Source organism: Lutjanus erythropterus, chromosome 13 (genome assembly GCF_056507025.1).
Source record: "Lutjanus erythropterus isolate fLutEry1 chromosome 13, fLutEry1.hap2, whole genome shotgun sequence".
In the NCBI taxonomy this organism is placed as follows: domain Eukaryota; kingdom Metazoa; phylum Chordata; class Actinopteri; order Lutjaniformes; family Lutjanidae; genus Lutjanus; species Lutjanus erythropterus.
This window is the reverse complement of record NC_139329.1, coordinates 36,625,249-36,646,362: the sequence shown is the minus strand read 5'-3', so window position 1 is coordinate 36,646,362 and position 21,114 is coordinate 36,625,249. Positions and strand designations below refer to the sequence as shown.

Sequence of the window (21,114 nt, the reverse complement as noted above, 5' to 3'; positions counted from 1 at the left end):
ACAAAAATAAGTAAATAAAAAACACTCCAATACATCAGAAGTTGTACAGTGGCAGTATCTTTTTTTTTTTGTAAAGGCCTCCACATTTTTCTTAAAACCAATTTTTAAAACCTAAATACACGTGGGTCTAAATATCTTTGATTTGAAGTATAATTTTATCTCTCACGTTATTTAGTGTTTTCACTTGTTTGACCTGTTATGTTATTATCAAGGTCATGTATTTTCCTCCCATTGGCTGCTGCTATTATTGAGGTGGGACTACACCTGCGCTGGCTGCTTGTTTAAAGCCCAGACGAAGATCTAAAGTGAAACATGTTGGCTTTTTTAGCAATTTGGCTAAAATAATATAAAATAAAAGGTTTTTAATATTCCCTTCCTCACTGTCTGGGTTCTCCATGAATTTAGAACACAAAGGTGGGTCACCTTTGTTGAAAATGCAACGTCTTTTAAAAAAAAAACAAAAGTTTGATTTCCCCATACTTGTGAAAATTGTCTAAAAACATTTTACTAAATTGGTGTAGCAAATCTAATTTGAGTGTTAATGTGTAGTTAATTTATTTAAAATAACCATTTGAACAAATATTTTTTTTTTAATTACTTTGTGACTCAGTGACTCCAAATCAACACCAAACATTATTCAGTCCCTCCAGACAGTTGCGATGTTGCAATTACTTATTATTTTGCTTCTTTGTGAAATATTCCCCAGATGCACTTCTTCATTTACATGAAGAGTAAAACATTTTGTTTGAATTTTTGTAATTCTGAACCATCCAAGTTCCTCAGACTCAGAACAGAGTGCTGGTTTGTTCTCCCTGAACAAGTTTGATTACACACACAAAAAAAATCACAACTTTCTTTTGAAGTTTGCTCTCGGCAGCAATTTCGTTGCAAAAAATGCCTAAAAGCACAGCAACGTGCATCGCAATTTTTTTAGAAAAGCTACCATGAAATCAGGCATTTTAAATCGCGGCAATCCCAAAAAAGATAAGACAGACCTGTTTTTATTGTATTTCAGTGATTTTTCTATTTTGTATGTTATTCTTTATCAACACAGAACTTTCTGACCCACCTGTTGGTACCTGTTCACTGGTCACATTGAAAAGACCTTTTCCTTCATTATTCTCATCTTTCATCAAAGAAATGGTTGCAGATTCTGCAGTCTTTCTTTGCACATTTCACTGTCCTCTGAGTGTTTTTGGCTTTTTGTTCCATGTTGTTATAAGATTTAAATCCCTATGGCCTCTTCTGTCTGTCAAATTAAGTTTCTGTCACTGTGCAGACTAAAAACAGTTCCTCCTGAAGAGCAGGGTTGGGTAGTAACAGATGACATGTACTCTGGATGGCTCACACTGCCTGCATGTTTCCCTCTTCAGCACACCTGATTCAAATGATCAGCTCGTTATCAAGCCTCTGCAGACTGTGCATTTGTCTCAAAAACATCCAGGTCAATGATGGCTTCTTTTTTTTTTCTTACATTTTTGAAGTGTTTGAATTACCTTCCTGTTTATCCCTCAATCTTCCAGGAGCACCAGACACATTTTTGATCTACAGTTGAGCACACAGATTTACCTGGATTATAAATAACTCCTTTTTTTTTTAACTCTGCCTTGTGGATGGATATGAAGTGATTCTTTAGGCTGAAAAACTTTTGTAATTTACCTTTAATGTGATGCAGAGCACTGTCAGTTGTAGAAGACATATTTATGTAGGGAGCTCAGTGATACAAGCAACAGCAAAAAAAAGGGATTTCACATTTTCCACATAATAAAAGTTGAGTATTATGAGGCAATTGTACTTTCTGCAAAAGGCAAATTTGATTGAAGAAATATTAACAGAACTTTAATTTACATGAGACTGTTTGGCCCCAGTAGGAAATGTGGGCAACTGACATCAATTCTGCAAATTTTCGCAATTCACAAAATGAGACAATTTTCTTGGATGTTGGGGAGAAAAACAGGCTAAACTGCACCTTAAAAATGTGTGTATTCATGCTGTAGTACCTAGCACCATGTTAGCCTCTCACGGCAGGATTGTTTTGTTTCTTTTTTTTTAGTTAAACGACAACAGAAGCAGACAGGATTCATTTCTGTTTGGCTCAAGTCCCCGATGAAAGAAATGTCCCCCTCAGAACTCTGCAAAGTCAGTCTCCAATGATAAAACAAAAAAAAAAAAAAGATGTTCAAAGGTCGTCCAGGGTACAATCTCTTCCTTCCTTCCTTCCTTCCTTCCTTCCTGCACTTATTTTGCCCGTTGCATGAGGAGAGACGCTGCCGTTGCGAACGCAGAAACGGTCATGTGCTGTGATGGAGAAGCTGCCCGGAAACCGACGTCTCATGAGTGACTTCCAAACAAGTCCGGAGATGTTCATCCCGCTCAAACAGGCAAATCATCAGCTGTTATGTGTGTGTGTTGTTGCTGCTGCTGTTTTTTTTTTTTTTTTTTAAATCCATGCTGAAGACAAACTGGTGAAACGATGAGTTCATGAACCTCGGGACCGAGCCGCAGGCTGTTTTCAGAGGAAAGTCCGAGCGACATATCTAAGATGGCCTCCGTGTCGGAAAAAGATAATGTCCATCTCAGTGTCGAACAGTGCGGTGACGACGAAGGACTTTCCTTGGCTCGTCTGCAAGAGAACACAAACTTTCACCAAACTGTTCATCAAAGTGCTTTTCTTAAGGTGCGAATTCATCTGATTTAAGATATTTTAACATTTTAAGTATCAATCTGCTCTAATAAATGCTTATAAATAAACTGTTTAAGTCAGCAAATTTTCCTAAACAAAGAACACAAGTCTCTGGAAACTCAAATCCACAACAGCCTTACAAACTTGTGATTTAGAGTCTTGTGTACGTCATAGTAAGCATCTGACAAATAATAAAACTTATTTTTAATCCAAATTTGAAATTGCTGAATTAGGCGTGTTGGTGTTGGGACATTTATTCTTCTCTGCTCCTGTCTTATCTGCCTCTCTGAGTCTGACTCAACTCTACAGTGGGGAGTTGAAGCTGTCAGTCATTTCACCTTGCAGAAATCAATATCCGTTTAAATGTACACTACATTTAGAAAATCTTTACGCTGTACTTTGCCGTCATCAGAAAAGTCAGTCTGATGGCAAAGTAAAGTGGTGAAAATGTTGTAAATACAGTGAACATTTCAAATGATTTCAGTGCAGTCTGGGTACAAACAAACGATAAAATAAACCACGCAGTGTGTGACTGTTGTCAGAGAGTTTCCTACCTTGACTGTGAGCTGCTGCCTCGGACTCAGGCTGTCCGGCAGGGTGATGCTGAACCTCTCCTTCCCGCTGAGCTCCAGCGAGTCCGCGTTCTGCTCGGGCAGGAACTGCAGCGGCATGATGCCCATTCCCACCAGCTGGTTCTTGTGCAGCTTCTCAAAGCTCTCGGCGATGACGGCGCGAACACCCTGTCGACCGCGGAGAGGCAGGTGAGCGGCGCAAACAAAAGCGAGAAGAAAGTGGAAAGTGCAACTTGCTGTCTGTCAGTTTGTGTGTGTGTGTGTGCGTGCGCTGCAGTTTACCAGCAGGTATGGTCCTTTGGCTACCCAGTCCCTGGAGTTTCCAGAGCCGTAGTCTTTGCCTGCCAGGATGATGAGGGGAATATTGTCTCTCTGATAGCGGTCAGCTGCCTCGAACACATCCAGCTGATCAGACAAACAGGAAGAGGACACGTTATGAGCAGCAGGCCAGATAGTCTGGTCTGACAATCAGAGACACATGATGCTGCAGCTCAAAGGGCTAGAAGAACTATGCAGACTCTCTTAATAAATCCCTGTCTGGGTTCCTGGTTTCATCTTACGCTCACCGTCTGGCTTGTAGGAATGTGCAAAGTCTTAGGGCCCGGTTTGCCGATGAATCGATTCTGAAGCTTGATGCTGGCGAACGTGCCTCTGGTCATCACGGCGTCGTTCCCTCTGCGAGCGCCGTATGAATTAAACTCCCGCGGCGTCAGGCTGAGGGAAATATTCAAAGTGACAGGTCAGTAAATTTGAATCTGTGCACTGATAAACAAACTGTGATAGTGTTCAGTGAAAACACCAACATCCTTTGTTGACCTACTCCAACAACAAACATCACATTTTATTTATGTCAGTGAGAATAAAAAATAAAGTGGGTAATACAAAATTCATTTTGAGTTATTGTACTTTTTATTCACAAGATTAACGACTTTATATTAGAGACAAACTGGCCTAAATATTCCAACATAATGAGTCAATTTAAAAATAGTCTTGCTCAACATCCCGCCCACAATGACTTCTGATTGGTTATATGCAATAGCCTATCAACACTGAAGGCTGCCGGCAAAAAGGAAACGCAGGAGCGAGCAGAGCTGTGTTCTGCAGGGAGGGCAGAGGATCTTGCTGAAGTTGCAATAAACATGACAATCTTATGATCTTTCTGTGACAACAAGCATGATCAGTTCACAGTCACACCACTGACAACGACAAGTTATAATCACTGCAACAGAAGACACAACTCTGCTCTCTGTACAACAATCTAAGCTAAACCTAAGCTTTACTAGTTTTACTTTGTAAAATCCTGATTTATTTATTTAAATGTTCAGTTAATGTTATGAAAAATGCTGCTGGGAATTTTTTTTTATTATGGGCTAAATATCAATTACTGGTCTAGCTGATCACTAATCATTGTTATTGGTACAACCTCAAAAAAACAAAACAAAAAACACATCTGTCTTTCCCTACTGTAGGACGAGGCTGTGGTCCGGTAACGGCAAACATAACTAGTCTTGCTTCACTTGGTGAGTCTGAGACACGCAGTAATCTAAAAATAGTGAAAAATCAGTGCATCCTCTGGTCAGTCAGGCCTCACCACCATATTATTCAGATTTATTATGAATTTTTCTGTGCTTTTACACTTGAAGATGTTGTTCTGCATCATAGTCTGTTGATGCTTTGTGTCTGCTCACTCAGTGAAATAAAACTTTTCTCTAACAGATGACTGAAGTTAGTCAACCTGCTCTTCTTGGTGTGAAACTGACCGTTTGCTCAGCAGGTACTTGGCAGCGGCGCTGACCCGGGCGATGCTGCCGGCTGGTGAGATGTGGTCCGTGGTCACTTTGTCTCCGAGGAACAGTAAGACATGAGCGTTCTCTATCGACTGAGGGGGTGGAACCTCTTTACTCTGAGACAAAAGACGAGCAGAGGCAGAGGAGGATATTATTGTCCAAACTGCAGCTGTGCTCACTCCAACAGGCGGAATCAGGAGACGCAGCGTAATCATGGTTGCCACAAAGGTCGGACGACTTACCAACTTGCTGAAGAAAGACGGCGAACGGATATATGTGGACTTGTGATCCCAGGGGAAAACCACAGACTCTGGACAGTCAATGTTGTTCCAGAAAGTGTTCCCTTTCTGCACAGAGAGGATGTAAAAAAATGTATATAATCATTCATATACTCGAGTTAAATGATATTAGACATACACAAAGAAAGAACGGAAAGGAGAGACGGCGTCCATACCTCCATCCTTCCCCTGAGATCCTTAAAAATGGAGGAGATAACTGTGTCCTCTTCAGTCTGTTGGACCTCCTCCCTGGACGGCCAGATGTCACAGAGGTAAACCTCCTTCCCCTCTGAAGTCACACCTGCAACAACAACAGGACGCTCAACGTCAACCGTAAAAGATGATCAATAAAAGTGCTTGAGTGCTTCATATATTCAGACTTACAAACTGATCTGATTGTGTATTGGAAAAAAAAATCTCCTCAGCTTAAACCTTAAATTACTAAATTTTGCTTAATGTCTGTTAATTTTACTGTAATATGTAGAATTAAGGACTGTTGCTGTTAAATGTCATTCGGTCAAATAAGTAGTTTTTAAAGGTAGAGTCAGCAGCATTTGTCCGAGCTGTTCCTAAACGCATCAAATACCAACATTCTGGGCTGGTCAGACATCTGAAGCAGCAAAATGATGAGAAAAACATAAAGAAATACAAGCAGAGTCCCTGCAGATACAGACACCACCACACACAACACGTCTGAAGCTCAAGCAGATGGTTACGGAACCTTTAAGAAATCTTTAAAGGACTTTTCATGGACTTTAAACCTCTTTTCACGATGAGCAGCCAACAAGGTTTTTACTGAACTTGTAAACTGTTCTTTTGTTTCATGTCGGCACAGAGCGTCATTTTCTGTTTAGTCATGTTCATGCCATCTGCCTTGTAGTTTATTGAGATATTTTATACAGTGTTTATTCATGAATATAGTTCTCACGGTGTCACAAATAAGGCGAGGATGCAGCAGAGGCTCAAGACATGCGCAAGCAGTAAATGCCAGTTTCAGAGACGCTGATCTGTGTCTGTGCTGCTGTGAGGAGAGCTTCATGTATCATGGATATCTTCCTTGACCTCAACTACAGTGATACATTTTGGACTTGTCGTAAAGATGTCATTAAATGTTATGAGGCCAATTGGACGAGTACAGGACCACAGTGATTCATAGAGCTGCCTGATGGACAGTAAGCTAGTTTACTTGTTGCTAAAGTAGCTAGCTGACTCTGCCCCGGTGGATTTGAACTAACAAACTAACTAACTGATAGAGGCAGCAGCAGACCAGCAACTCCAGTCTTCTGTGGCTGTAAAATTGCTGATTTTGTTAAAGGAGTTTGGTTGGTTTGGAGAGAGCGATACATGTCTTACTTAAGTGCAGCTCCCATCAGAAAGGGTTGTCTGACAGCAAGGGACATTAGTGAAAATATTCTAAATATAGAGTACACTTAAACTGGTATTGATCTTTTTAAGTGGCTAAAATACATTTTCCTGCTGGCTCTGTCCACAGCAGAACAGAGCTTAGCCTCCAACACTGATACTCCTGCAGCTACAGCGGTGATAACTATCCCTTTAAGCTCGCCACACTGCTCCTTTGTCACTTGTTCCGTGGCTGATGCATGTCTGCACAAGAAACTGAACCATTAAATGTTTACTGTAATCATCCAAATTCCTAAAATCCCCTAATGAGTCTCAGGTTATAGAGGAGAAGCTTAAGAGAGCTCCTGACGTGTGCCTTCATTACCCAGAGGCTCTTTCTCAAAGTCGATTCCCACAGTGCCCGCAAGAGCATACGCCACCACCAGGGGCGGGGAGGCCAGGTAGTTGGCACGCACGCAGTCACAAAGGCGGCCTTCGAAGTGCCTGTTGCCAGATAAAACACCGCAGGCCACCAGGTTCCCCTGAAACACAGCAGATGATGCGGAAGATGTGATTGTTGTGAGATGCGATTTTTCTTCGACAGAAACGGCTTCATGCAGGATTACGCAGAGCTCACCTGTTTGATTGCGTCCACGACAGTTTTCGGTAACGGAGCCGTGTTCCCGACACAGGTGGCGCAGCCGTAACCAATCACCTCAAACCTGCGGTACGAAGGAAAACAGTGTTGTGCTTGTGTGAACTTGTGTTTCTTTTTCTTTGCTCCAACTATATTTATTTTGACTGTTATGCACCAAAACACCAAGGCAAACTCCTTGTGTAGGGATTCTGCCCGTTTCAGTGGGTAAAGTTAAAATTTTTTTAAATACTTTTTAAAGATTATTATGAATGCAAGTCAAGAGCTATTTCACAATCATCCAAGCAAAAAGGTAAATGCACAGTTTGCATTAGCAGTTATCGGTTCAATGTTTGTTTTGGAGTTGTCACAGCATCAATACAGTTTTACCAAAAATACATTTAAAAGCAAAACTGAAGTTAATGCAACTTTATAAAAGTAACCTTAACTTCATGATTACATCAATCAGTTGTATTTATACTGTATCACAATCGTATTTTAAGACTTGTACAGTTCAGGTTGCACTTGAACTGCATGTGGAGGTTGTATTAAAGGTGTGTGTGTGTGTGTGTGTGTGTGTGTGTGTGTGTGTGTGTGTGTGTGTGTGTGTGTGTGTGTGTGTGTGTGTGTGTGTGTGTGTGTGTGTGTGTGTGTGTGTGTGTGTGTGTGCTCACCCCAGCTGGCTAAAGTAAGGCAGGACTCCACTGGTATTGAGGTAGTGAGTGACCATGCCACTTCCAGGAGCCAGGCTGGTCTGAATGTACGGTTTGACAACAAGCCCCGCCTCCACAGCCTTCTTGGCCAGCAGACCTGTCAATCACAAAGAGCAGCTATGTTACAAAAATGTTCCTGTGGTAAATACCACACAGAGAGGTGAAGAAACACAAAGAGGAATAATAGTTTTTGTGAGCAAAAGAAAAGAGGAACTTTGGGAAGTGAGAGTGCAGCTATAATCTGCATGATGACACAAAAAGATGACTGGTGGCTTGATGCTCCTGCTGTACCTGCAGTCAGCATGACAGACGGGTTGCAGTTGTTGGTGCAACTGATAACAGCAGCGATGACCACCGAGCCGTGGGCCAGCTGATACTCCTGACCGCCGTGCAGGAAAGGAACCTGGATGTCCTGCTTCTCCTTAGAGATGTGGAAGCCTTTGAAGCCAACCTGCAGGGAAACCAAGACGAATACATCACATGTTAGATAACACTGAGCTATTAGCAAAGAACCAGATGTCAATAATGTATCACCATAACTCTGAACCTCAGCCTGAATATCCTGAGTCATACTCAGTCTGGAGACTGGCAGAGCAAAGACACAGACATTAATATGAAAGTTTTATTGTATGGTTTTTCTGTTACCTTCTCATCAAGACAACTCTGGAAGTCTTCTTTCATGCTGCTGACTGCCACTCTGTCCTGAGGCCTCTTCGGTCCGCTCACATAGGGCACCATGGAACTCAGGTTGATCTCTATCACCTGCAAAGATGGACACTTTTAATTTCACTTTTTTACAAAAATAAATTCTTCTACTGCTGCACCCCTGGCTTAAAGGGAATCTTTATCACTTTTCATGTAGATGTCAAGTCAATGTTGCTTGAAGCAGCAAAGTTCTTTAAGCTGCTCTGTCTCAAATCTGTCGTTCTTCTGAACATCCAGCTGCAGGCTAGGCTGGTGATACAAAGCAAACAAAGCAACCTCACTTCACTTTATCGATCTATGTCTACTGTCAGGCACTACAGCTTTGACTTCGACTGTTTCATCCATCAGTGTTTTATTAGTCTGCTGAGGAGTCACTGCAGGGTTTGACACATTACCTCAGAATACTCTGGGTCTTCTGAGGGGTCTTCATAGCTTCTGAAAAGTTTTACAGCCTTCATGTAAGACTCCAGCAATTCAAGTTTATCCTGGGTAAAATCTGGAAGGAAAATGATGACACACAAAAAGTGTGAAGTGACAGTTTGTTCAGCATACAGCAGTAAACACCCAATAAATTCAGATGAGAATAAGTCCAAGAATAACCTAATGAACTGGATGAACCACTGTAACAATCTGCAGCTGTGAGGCAAAACAATAAATAGCATCACTCGGGTGACTCACTCGTCTTTTTAAAGTGCTTGAGTGTGACTTGGTCGACGGGGAAGAAGCTGACAGTAGCGTTGTATTCTGGGCACATGTTGGCGATTGTTGTTCGGTCAGGAGCCGACAGCTGAGAGACACCGGGTCCAAAAAACTCTACAAACTTCCCAGCAATCCCAGCCTGTCGCAAGTGCTGGAAAATCAATACAAGTAATACATTAGAACAAAGTGAAAGGCAAGAGGAGGCGTTTTTCCCATAAACAGCAACACCGATTACTTCTTGGAACAGTGACAACACATTTTTAGAAAAGAGTTTCGGTTTTGATTCTCGTCAAGTTTGTCCTTGTCGAATTTCTTTTGATAAATTGAAACTTTTCAACTGAGAAACTATTCTTGAGTGTTTTCTGAGAATTCTGCTGTTTTCTGTGTCTCACTGGAAATAAATTCCCAACTGAAAGAGGTCACTCAGTAGAGTGTAGATCTCTGTCACGCAACAGATGGTGAATCACATACTGCAATGCCACCATGACTGCCAGACGCAACCAGCGAAGTACTGAATAAACTTTCTGGTATAGTGTAAGTTTCCTTATATATAGATGTATGCAAGGTTTTTAATTAACTGTTATATAGTATAGTGTCAGTTTTCTTTAAGTTGCATCCTGTAACTAAGGATCCTGGGTTCATCTGACTGTATAAAGTGAATAACGAAACAATGAACAGGATCATAAGTCCTTAATTCTCAATTTAAACATTATTATTTATTTACATTTTGTTATTTATATGTTATCCTTTTTTTGTAAGAGAATATAATGCTTATTGTTTTTATTTACTAAATTAATAGGAAGCATTTTGTGTATATTTGATTATTTTTCTTAATTCAGGCATAAGCTTTATGTGTATTTTGCTCTATTTGTGTTTTTTTTATTTATAATTATTAAAAATACTGATGAAAGTTTACTGTCACAGTGTCCTGATGACATTCTGGGCAATGAAATTAATTGTTAAACTGTAAAATATTCTGTCTCCACTACAAATCTTTGTTTGAAAAATGTGTTTATGTATATATTTTATATTCAGTGTATTAGATAAAGAAGATCTATGTTTTGGAGAAACTCAAAACTTGAAATTCTAAATAATTTACACATGATGTTGTGGATATTCAGAGAGATAATGTTTTGGCTTAGAGCTGATTAGATCGGCCCCAGGAACTGAATTTAACTCCAACAAGTAACCACTGTCATGTTCATTTCTCTGGATTATAACAAACCAAAGATAATTCAACGTTTGTCAAAAATTGAGAGGTTCTTGAGCATACAGTCATAAATGTGCAGAAGAAATGTTATCCCAGGCGATAATAATACGTGGACAGCAGAGCAGTTTTACCTTTGTGATGCCGAGGACGATGTCTATGGAGGTGGTCAGGGGGTTGATGGAGCCCACCAGTTTACAGCCCACCACCTGAGGAAGGGTCAGAGACACCGGCTGTCCCAGCATCACGGCTTCTGATTCGATTCCTCCGACGCCTGGTGGAGGAAAGCGCAACGGGCAAAAGCAAAATTACATTCTAGGTTGAATAAACAGAAAACTGTCATAACTTGGATAGCAACATTTTTATTTCCTAGAGGAGAAACAACCATCCAACATGTTGATATGTATTTGACAAAGTTTACAACAACTACATCAGTCTCAACAGAAATGGTTTACCCCAGCCCAGGATGCCCAGTCCATTGATCATGGTGGTGTGTGAATCTGTTCCCACCACGCTGTCGGGGTAGATGAAACCGTCGGTGACCTGGATCACTCTGGACAGATACTCCAGATTCACCTGGTGGACCGCGCCGACGTCCGGAGGAACCACGTTCACATTCTTAAACGCTTTCGAACACCACTGTTAAGAGGAGAGAAAGAGAAACGTTTAACTTTGTGTCTCACAAACTGTGTTTTGTTCTGTTCTCTAAAGTGGACAGATAAAAACTTCTTTTACTTTTTGCTGAAAGCTACTGAATATTTCTATGAGCCTAAATCTTGACTTTTCTGTTTAACTAACAAAAGCTATAAATCAATTCTCCCTGTTAGAAAACTGTAAAAGAATATAATCTGTGTGAAATATTTCTTTTGATATGCAGCCTGCATTAAAGCTGAAGTAGACAATATAATTTCATTATAATTTTGTTTGAAATAACTCATCTTAACATTGCATGTCACTGTTTAATTAAAGGGTTCCTTAAAAAACGTGTCTGTGAGCACCCGACCGTTTCTTTCTGAGTCAAACAACTAATCAGTGTAAGATGAGACGTAACTAACAAACCCCAATGATTCTGTACAAAAACTGAGGTTCTACGTGTCGCGGTTCCTCTCACCCTCTCTGCTAGGCTCGGCAGCCACTTGCTTGGTTGCTTCTCACCTCTGAATGAGACGTAACGAGCCGACTAGAACAGATGTTAGCTTGCTAGTTACAGCAATCGACAAACTTGACATTCTGGGTCAAAATACATGTAGGCCTGGTGCACCACTTGGTCGGAGGGGTTTAGCAGTAGGGGTGGGTGATATGGCCCTAAATGGATATCATGATATTTCAGTGTATTCTGCGATAACAATATCCTCAGCGATGAGACAAAACACTGGAAAATATTTCTGGTGTAAAACTACCGATAGCTGTTGATCTCTCCTCGTGGGATTTTTGTCTCTCCTCAGACTCAAACGGGTGAAATCTGCTTGTTGTATCGCTTCTTTAAGGAGTTCTTGCACTTCTTACATGATACCGTCGTCTATTTGTCATCTGATGTTTTGTAATCAAACAACTTCCACAAAACTGAAGTTGGTTCCCTTTTTGGAAGTAACTCCTCCACTGTAATATCACCATTATCACATTATGAGTTCATGATATTGTAATACTGCCATGAATTTTTTCATCATGAAAAAGAAATGATAAAGATACATAATGAATAACCACCCCGACTTAGCACACTGATATGAGGCAGTAGAGGGAGAGGCAGATGGTTTTGCATTATATTCAAACACTTGTTACACATAAAAAAACATTTTATACATTCAACAATTATTTATGATGTTACGGTATTTATTTCTAATCTTGCAATGGGTGAAATTATTATGAAAATATCACATTTAAAACTTTTTAATCCTCAACAAGTAAGTGAATAACGTTGCAATCCACTGAAAATCCGACGGTTGACAGTTTTGAGTCGGCATTCCAAACTTCCACATCTAATCTGCTTGGGAAAACATGGACGCCTGCAGCAAACTGATGCTTGTATGTCAAGTGTCTGAACTTCACAAGCATCACTTCAGCCGCTGATCTAACAGATTGGCAAAAAAATAGAAACAGGAGGAGCAGGCGAGTGCCACATGCACATAGAGACTTCTATCAAGCATAAATAAACTAGATGGAAACGTGAGGGGCAACCACAAAACTGTTGCAGGAGGTTTCACAACAAAAAACTCAACATATAGCATGAAGAGGGGTGTGTTTGTGTTGGGAAACTCAAGCTAGATGAATCTAGTGTTTCCGACTTGGAATTCTGACTTGCATAACTATTCCATTGCATGTTGGAAGTCATTCTTTTTGCCAAGTACAGCATAAGCATGTCTCCCTGAATGCCAAACTTTTCCCTTGAGGCATGGCGCTGCCTCTGATTGGCTGAAAAGACATGATAAAAAATGCTTTTGGTCTTTGCTGTACCTTAAAGAACTGAAGCCTCTCTTTGTTTCTAATCAGTTCCATTTCCTGATTCTTCAGAGCTGTTTCAGTTCTGTGGAAAAAAGAAGAAAAAAAAAAGATTTATAAAAAGGAACTACATTAGTGATAATATGCCGATTCATGCTACCTCTTTTATGAGGCCTGAAACAAAATGAAAGTGTGTCATTGATTCCCATGTGATTCATCAAATTATTAGATGTAACACTCGGACAAACAAAAGTGTTATTTCCAACATTTCACCTCATCATTTAATCACTTTGTCAGAATCTTTTGATGTCAGTAAAGCTGTATGTTACAAACTAATATTTCAGTGTTATGTAGAATCAGAAATCAACAGTGTGTCAGACTCACTCAGAGACAGGCTGCAGGTGGAAGGGGCAGAGGAGAGGCGTGTTCTCGATCTGCTGGACAGACGCTGGAGGTCGACCCGGGGAGGCCGGAGGGTCGCTGCAGGCAGCTTTACTACAGGAGCCCCGCTGGCCCCCACACTGTGAGCCCCCTCTGGACAGAGGCCTGGAGGGCGTGGACCGGGAGGGACCGTGGCTCTGGTTCGGACCGTCGCCTCCACCTGGGTTTGGAGCATTCTGTATGGCACTGAGGATGCAAGAAATAAATGTTTTATCATAAAATATAACAAAAAGAACCTTGTTGTCTAAGTAAATACAGACAAAATAATTAATTTAAAAGTAGTTTTTCATGATTTCAGCCTTTCAAATATGAAGATTTCCTGCTTTTCTCTGTTTTATATCATATTAAAATTAATATATTTGGATTTCGACTTGACAAACAAGACTTTTAAAGACATCACCTTGGACTGAAATAATAATTTCCATTATTTTAAATTTTACATTCTACAGCCCAAACAATTAATCCAGAAAAAATGTAGTTATGTCAATATATGAGGAAAAAATATAAAAGCAAACTCACCATTTGCTATAATCAATCTGTAATGAATGATCTACGATGAGGTCTGTGGGGCATTTAGGGTTGACCAGGCCGGGGTCCACGCCATGTTTGGCCACAGCGTCCCTCATGGCTGCCAAGTCCACCATGGCAGGAATACCACTGTCAAAGAAAATCGAGAAATTAAAATAATGAAACCCAACCTTCCTGCAGGGATTTATAGGAATATTCTACTTTGGTTCTTCAGGGTGATACGGGTTGGATTTGTGGATCATTAAGACGAAAATATGAAATGATGACACCATGGAACTGTTTGCTTATTATAGCAGAAAACAGGGTCAATAAGAAGGTTTTTATTTGGAGTAAATCACACAATTCTCCATGAGTTAAAGAGGTCTTAGTTACACAAGTGAGAACAGGAATCCTCCCTCTAGTCCTCAGAGTTGGCAGATTTAAAAACATTCAGGAGGAGAAACAGGTTGTGTGAATTATTCAAATTAGAAGTTGCAAATGAATCACATTTTCTTCTATATAGTCCTTATTAAGATGAGAATACTTATATTAAATGAAATGTCTGCTGCAAATCTAGAAATGTTTCGGTGCACTGATGACAGAATATAATGGGTGTTTAATTTTTATGCTAATGAGTTGGCTACCTTTGTTTCTAAAGCTTGGAAAAAAACGTCAGAATGGTTTATTTATTTAGTATTATTATGACTGTGGTTTCTGGTCTATTTTTCTAAGTAATGGTGTCCTGTGGGCCTGTTTGGGCTGGGCACATTATTTGTGCATGACACAATCATAAAAAAACTAAATACAGGAACACAAAGAGTGATCATGATGACCTAATATGCAAACTCCCGGTGGATCAGCTGCTGTTTTACCCAAATCCTTGTGAAACTCACGTGAAGTCCTGGAGCAGGACTCTCGCCGGAGAAAACGGCACCTCGGATTTATTCTGCTGCTGCTGCCAGTCCAGGATGTTCTGGACGTCTTCTTCTTTCGTGTAAAAGCCATCACAGTTCCGAATGGCTGCCTCCAGTAAGACACGGATGGACAGAGGCAGCTTGTCTACACAGAGCAAACAAAAACAGGAGGTTTAATTTTCCATGATAAACAGCGTGTAATTAAATCTAATTATTTATTAACCGTTCACCGTCTTTATCACAGGATTGTCTGTTGGATGTGCACCGAGGCAAACCAACACTGGCTCTCAAAAGTTAATTAATTACCTTCATCTACAGGTATTTTTTATAAATGTTCTTAAAGACTGCTATTTACATGGTGTTTAAACCTTCCACATGGATGCCTGTTTACACTGCTATCCTGGCAACACCATTGGTAAACACAACCTTATTATGCAGCCTGTATATGACAACACGCTGACAGATTTCTACTGTACAATGTGCTACTACGGTGCTTCAACATCATGCAGATCCAAGCAAAATAAAAGCTACCTGCACTTTTCGAAAGAATAACATATGGGTTTAAAATCTCACCATATCTTGGATCATTTAACTTCTGTGGATTGAAGAAATTGATCCTGCCATCCTTCAGGGAGTCGATTAGATGGCTATATGGGTGCTCTGCAGAGGGAAAAAAAAAATCAGTATTAGAGCTGCAACAATTAGTTAATTAATCAATTTAGTTGCCAACAACTGAATTAATCGCTAATTATTTTGAGAATCGATCAATCATTTTTAAAGAAGAAAATGCACAAATTCCCTGATTTCAACTTCTAAAATGTGAATATTTTCTGGGTTCTTTACTCCTCTCTGACAGTAAACTAAATATCTTTTGCACAGGACATTTGGGGACGTCACCTTGGGCTTTAGGAAGCACTGACCAACATTTTTCATAATTTTATGACCTTTTATGCAGCAAGCGGATGGATGGTTGGTTGTTCTACTTACTTTACAACATGTTTGCTTGCTGTTCCCATATATTTTCACATACTTTTGTATATGTGTCTTCTTAATTGCACTGATCAGGAGTAAGGCTCCTAATTCCCCTGCATTCTGTACGATGACAAAAGAAGCTTTCTATCTTTTCTCATGGAAAAAAAAACACTAGTTGCAGCCCTAATCAATGTAACGAGGATTCCTGCCTTTATGTTATAAGTACAGGATATTTCTAGATGTTATCACCTCAACTCTGTCTTGCCTCAGCATGCCCGCTGGCAGATTAGCCAGGTTTACTGTGTGAGACTTACAGATTAAGGCCCATGGAGGGTATAAACAAATGGGCCACACTATAGCAGCCTAACCTTACTTAACCTTTACCCAGTGGGAATTTACTAAAAACAAGGCACCTCTCTAAGAAGCATGCGTGAAGCCCTGATTTTTTCTGTGTTGTTTCTACATACATTGACATATTACCTATCATGTTATATTAGGCGTTATTAATATGTGAGCAACTGGTCAGACTGGTCAAATGAACTGAATTACAATGAACTGTAAATAAGCTTCTTGGATAATGAAATGGTGGGGAGCAGAATGCAGTGAAAAGAGAAATGAAAATGATCTCTCTGGTCTTACTCCTTCCTCTGTGGCCTTTAAGTGTAGAAAAGTGGACTCGGTTCATGCAGGATGTGGTTACCTTAACCAAAAATGAAAATAAAGACTTGCAGCCCTGCAAAATATTTTGGCTGTAAAACTATCCCGTCTCTGCTTATGCAAGTAAATAAATCTGTTTCAGATTAGTACTCCATGATAGTGCAGACTGAAAAAGGGGTAGGTTGGGCCCAAAGACGATAAGTGTTAGGATGCAGCTGCTCAGAAATCTACTTGCCCAAAGTTAATTTTTACTTGCCTCTGTACAAATTGTTTTATTAATTAGCAGTTATCAAATAACAACACAGGCTGAAGTTAATTTTCATGTTTAATCTCAGGCTACAACCTTTATAAAATGTCAGAATATACTGAAAAATGTCAGATGTCAAAAAATGTCAAAATCAGTTTCTCCACTGTGGTGCCTTCAAATGTCTTTTTTTTGTTAGTCCAAAACTCAAAGATATTCAATCTAATATTAAATGAAACTGTCATTTTAGCATAAAAAATTACTTTGTTTTTTTTTTTTTGACCATTTACCCAGTGAGCCAAGTGAGTTGCCAGATATACTAGCCTGATGTGGTATTTTACTTTCACCGTGCAAGTGAGCCCTGGCTGTTTAAATGTTGATGAAATTCCCCTTTAAGACTTGGTGTTGAAATGAAGCTGAGAAACTGCTGAGCCCCTCTTGGCACAGGACTTCTCTCTGGTCTTACAACAGGACATCATGCTGTAACTTTGGCTCTCAGGTTACCAGCGTTGAAAGCAACACTTTTGTGATCATTATGAATCATTATATACTGTTGTTCACTCTAGTTTTGATTTCCTAAATCCTTGATACTTGCTGAATAAATCCAAAAAAATCAAGAATGCCCTCAAGAACAATGTAATCCTGCAGAGGTGAAAGTCAAGAACCACTCACTTAACATTGGAAAAAGATGCAAGCATACACATTGTTCAGTTTAATTCCTATGATCTGATAAACCAATGTGAATGACACACTGGGGGTTTCATGTCATCTTCATCTGCAGCATTTCCTCTAAAGAGTATTTCACTGGTGGTGGGGCACTGCAGCAGGAGCATTATCTCTGCTGCTGAAGAAGAAGACATACAAACAAAACACTATAATTTAGCTCAATTTAGCTAAGCAGGCATAAACCAGTTTGAAACAAAGCTTTTATCAGAGATGAATACTGACATAAAAACTGCGTCTGTGCTCTTGAATCCACTGCAACATATTTGGTAGCAAAATCAGTGTAAGGGGTCAGATTAAAACATGTGTATGCTACATCATATGAAAGAATAATTTGAACACTTACTCCACCACTATTTACTTCACCAACTATTGTGATGATTGATTAACTGTTAAAGTGTTTTTTCATGCAAAAGGGGATGGATATCTTTCACTATTTTCTGACATTTTATAGCCTAAATGATTAATCCAAGAATCTAGAACATAATCAGCTATAATCATTAGTTTCAGCTAGGGATGTAACAATAACTGTTTTTACATTAACTGATAAAATTCCCAACAATTAGAATTTCTGTTTCAAATTTGAATTATCGTGGTAACTATGTTTGACTAACATGCTTAGTAAAACTGAGGGTAAACACTGTCCAGCATCAATCAAACTTATCAATAGTCTTTCAGATGCAGCAGCAATGTAGGTTAGTTCTTTGTCAGTGACAACTTGGGACACTGTAAAGGTCTTGATGCTTTTTTCCCTAATTGTGGAGAGGTTTTCAAAATAAAAGTTGTTGAAATTATTTCAGTGTGTGTATTGGGGCTTTTTGAACATTTTTATTTGATACTTGTGATGTGAAATTTTCATTGCATTTAATGTCTAGGTAGACTCCCACACTTTGCTCCTTTTTACATGAGAAAATCCAAGGTCAAATTTTCCTGCCTCACTGTGATGATATTGTCTGCCTATGTACTCACCTCTTTTAAATAATTACATGCAAAAAACAAAATTCAAAACCTGACGCAAAGCAAGCAGGATGGAAAACATTCGGTAACATTCTGTATCCTAAAAGGGCTACTGAAACACCACACAACAAAAACGCTGCCTGATCACTAGTGAGATAAGATCCTGAGAGATAAATCCATATGGGAACCTGTTTTTACTCATGTGACTGGCTTGCAGAAAATTATTAGACAACTTAAAGGGAAAATATTACAGAACAGAATCAACCATACATTATCATTTGGCTTACGGCTGCAAAATTAATCAAAATATTACAGAAATCACAATATGGCCAGGTGCTATATCATATCTGCAGAAGCTACAATTACCCCCAAATTTCATGGCTAAATATGTCATAATTAGCAAGTACCATTTTCCATGTAGTCGGTGTGAATTACAAAGCAACATATTTGACATTTCTCTGAATTAATTCACAAATTGCACCCCAAATTCATGGCAATTATTAGGGCTGCACAATTAATCACAATATGGCAAAGTGCAATATCCAAATCACAGAACCAAATCACAATTTTTTGAAAAAGGAAAAATGTATGAGAAAACAGCACTATAATGAAGTACTGTAGTGCTGCAAAGATGCCCTGGCCTAAAAATTGATCATTTCCACTAATTATATTGCTATTTCAGTTAAAATAATCTCAACCTCACTTTTTTACCAAATCGTGCAGCTCTAGTAAGTATGTGATAATTCCAAGTGTAATTTTAATGCATATTTACCATTAAACTTGTGGGTGATTTGCAGGTAAATTCAGAGAAATTTCAAAAATGTTGCTTTGTAATTACTACCAACTACATTAAAAAAGGTACTTGCTAATCATCACATACTTGACAACCATGAAATTTGAGGGTAATTTGTAGGTAATTTTTAAGACATTTCAAATATGTCTCTTGGTAATTACCACCCACTACATGAAAACAGTACTTGCTAATTATCACATGAAATCTGGGGGCAACTGTGGGTAATTTCTAAGAAATTTCATATTAGTTTGTTAATTAACTCCTATTTAATAGTAGCTTTTGAGATTAATACTTTGTAGTTTTACTAAAGTGTTTTTCTAACACAAGTTTTGTTACATATAATTAAGTAATAGTAATAATGTAAGAGTACTTGAGTACAGATTGTCAGTACTCTTTCCACCACTTCCTAATATCTCGTCTCATATCAGAATATCGATACATTGCTCATCAAGATGACTGTTTGAATTATGCAGACCAGAATAACCAGGTTTCTCATGTGCTATAAAACATCATATCCTATATTAAATCAGATCCAGAGTACTGGTGCAAATGTCACAGCACTCGACGTTTCCATGCACAAAACATGACCAGGACACTCCACAAACCTGGTCATAATAATCAAAACGTAGACGCACTCACGGTGGTACTTTGGACAGATTCGTTAGGTGTTTAGAGAGAAAGCAATCCGTGTTTTATTGTACATTGTCCCCACGATTATTGCAACGGTAAAATCACATTGTAATGACGGGCTGAAGCGGTGTGAATGCTGTCTAAGAGGCGATGAGAATGCGGTCTGTCAACATCCTCATATATTATATCATCTCTGCATGTGTCCCGATGACAGGGTTACAGAAGACAGCTAACTACAAAGCTAGCTAAGGTTCAAGTTGCTAACACTGGTCCTTATCGTGAGACACACTCTCGCTAACTAACAACTTATCGTGCTGCTGGTGGACGTCTCAAGACAAGATAAGACAAACCAATTAGCACACAATTTAAGATATAAAGTTGTGACATTTAAGACAGAGCAAAGGCACATCTAGCTTGCGGCATTAGCTAATAAAGCAGCTCCTGCTTAGTTGTAGAGCAAAGCTAGCTAATGTTAGCTTTTATGTGTCCCTACAGTTGACGCCGGTGCACTTTATGTAATGTTAGCTAAAACCTAACGACAGACATTTTCAGAGGAAGGACGTCTTTCTTAATCGATTCCTGTGTCTAACTGTGACAGGCTATTGGGATGTCGCCTTGCTAGATGAGGTTAGCAGAAGACACCTCTTTACCTTTGACTGTGGAAGTGAGCGCCATGATGACTTCTGAGATCAACACGACCCGTTCTAAGCGACTGCAACTGGCAACACCGCGCCGTCCAATCAGAACACAGAGCTCCACGGCCACGCCCACTTCACCAATTACTGACAAAATAAAAATAAAAGGCACGAACAGCAGCTTTAAAACACTCCTAAATATCCTATAATTCAGATAGGAAAAGTGTTAGTGAGGAATTAAGATTTATTATTTGTTATTTCTGAATAGCGGACCGTTGTGAAAGACACAGTTCTGATCATAGATAATTTTTTAAATCACTAAAATAATTTTTAAATTAATTTTTTGCATCAAATTACTGATTTCTTTGTACATAACCATGTAATAAGCCAGATTGTGTACAGTAAGCAGGTCACTATTGTGAAATAAAGCCATAAAATTATTTTAAAATTAATAATTTCACTGTATGTTATCCCACTTATTACACGGTAACTTACAAAAAGAAAAAAAAAATGACACTCATTTATGCAACACAAAATATTAATTTATTATTTTTAAGTTTTTTATTTCACAATAGTGGCCTGCTCA

The 21,114-nt window shown here is 39.2% G+C and overlaps 1 protein-coding gene across 1 annotated transcript; it reads right to left on the bottom strand.

Annotated features, from left to right (window-relative positions):
* Nucleotides 1-1,643: 1,643 nt before the first annotated feature.
* On the bottom strand, nt 1,644-20,665 carry ireb2 (iron-responsive element binding protein 2). Its single transcript, XM_084733797.1, has 22 exons — nt 20,544-20,665; nt 15,491-15,577; nt 14,897-15,062; nt 14,016-14,153; nt 13,440-13,682; nt 13,071-13,140; nt 11,075-11,258; nt 10,754-10,893; nt 9,392-9,563; nt 9,109-9,209; nt 8,654-8,770; nt 8,300-8,459; nt 7,970-8,105; nt 7,299-7,383; nt 7,047-7,203; nt 5,497-5,621; nt 5,285-5,389; nt 5,016-5,158; nt 3,822-3,969; nt 3,538-3,660; nt 3,238-3,423; nt 1,644-2,623 (listed from the first exon to the last, which is right to left on the bottom strand). Exons 1-22 carry the CDS (start codon nt 20,566-20,568, stop codon nt 2,513-2,515), a joined length of 2,922 nt encoding a protein of 973 aa, XP_084589923.1. The 5' UTR covers nt 20,569-20,665; the 3' UTR covers nt 1,644-2,512.
* Nucleotides 20,666-21,114: the final 449 nt, after the last annotated feature.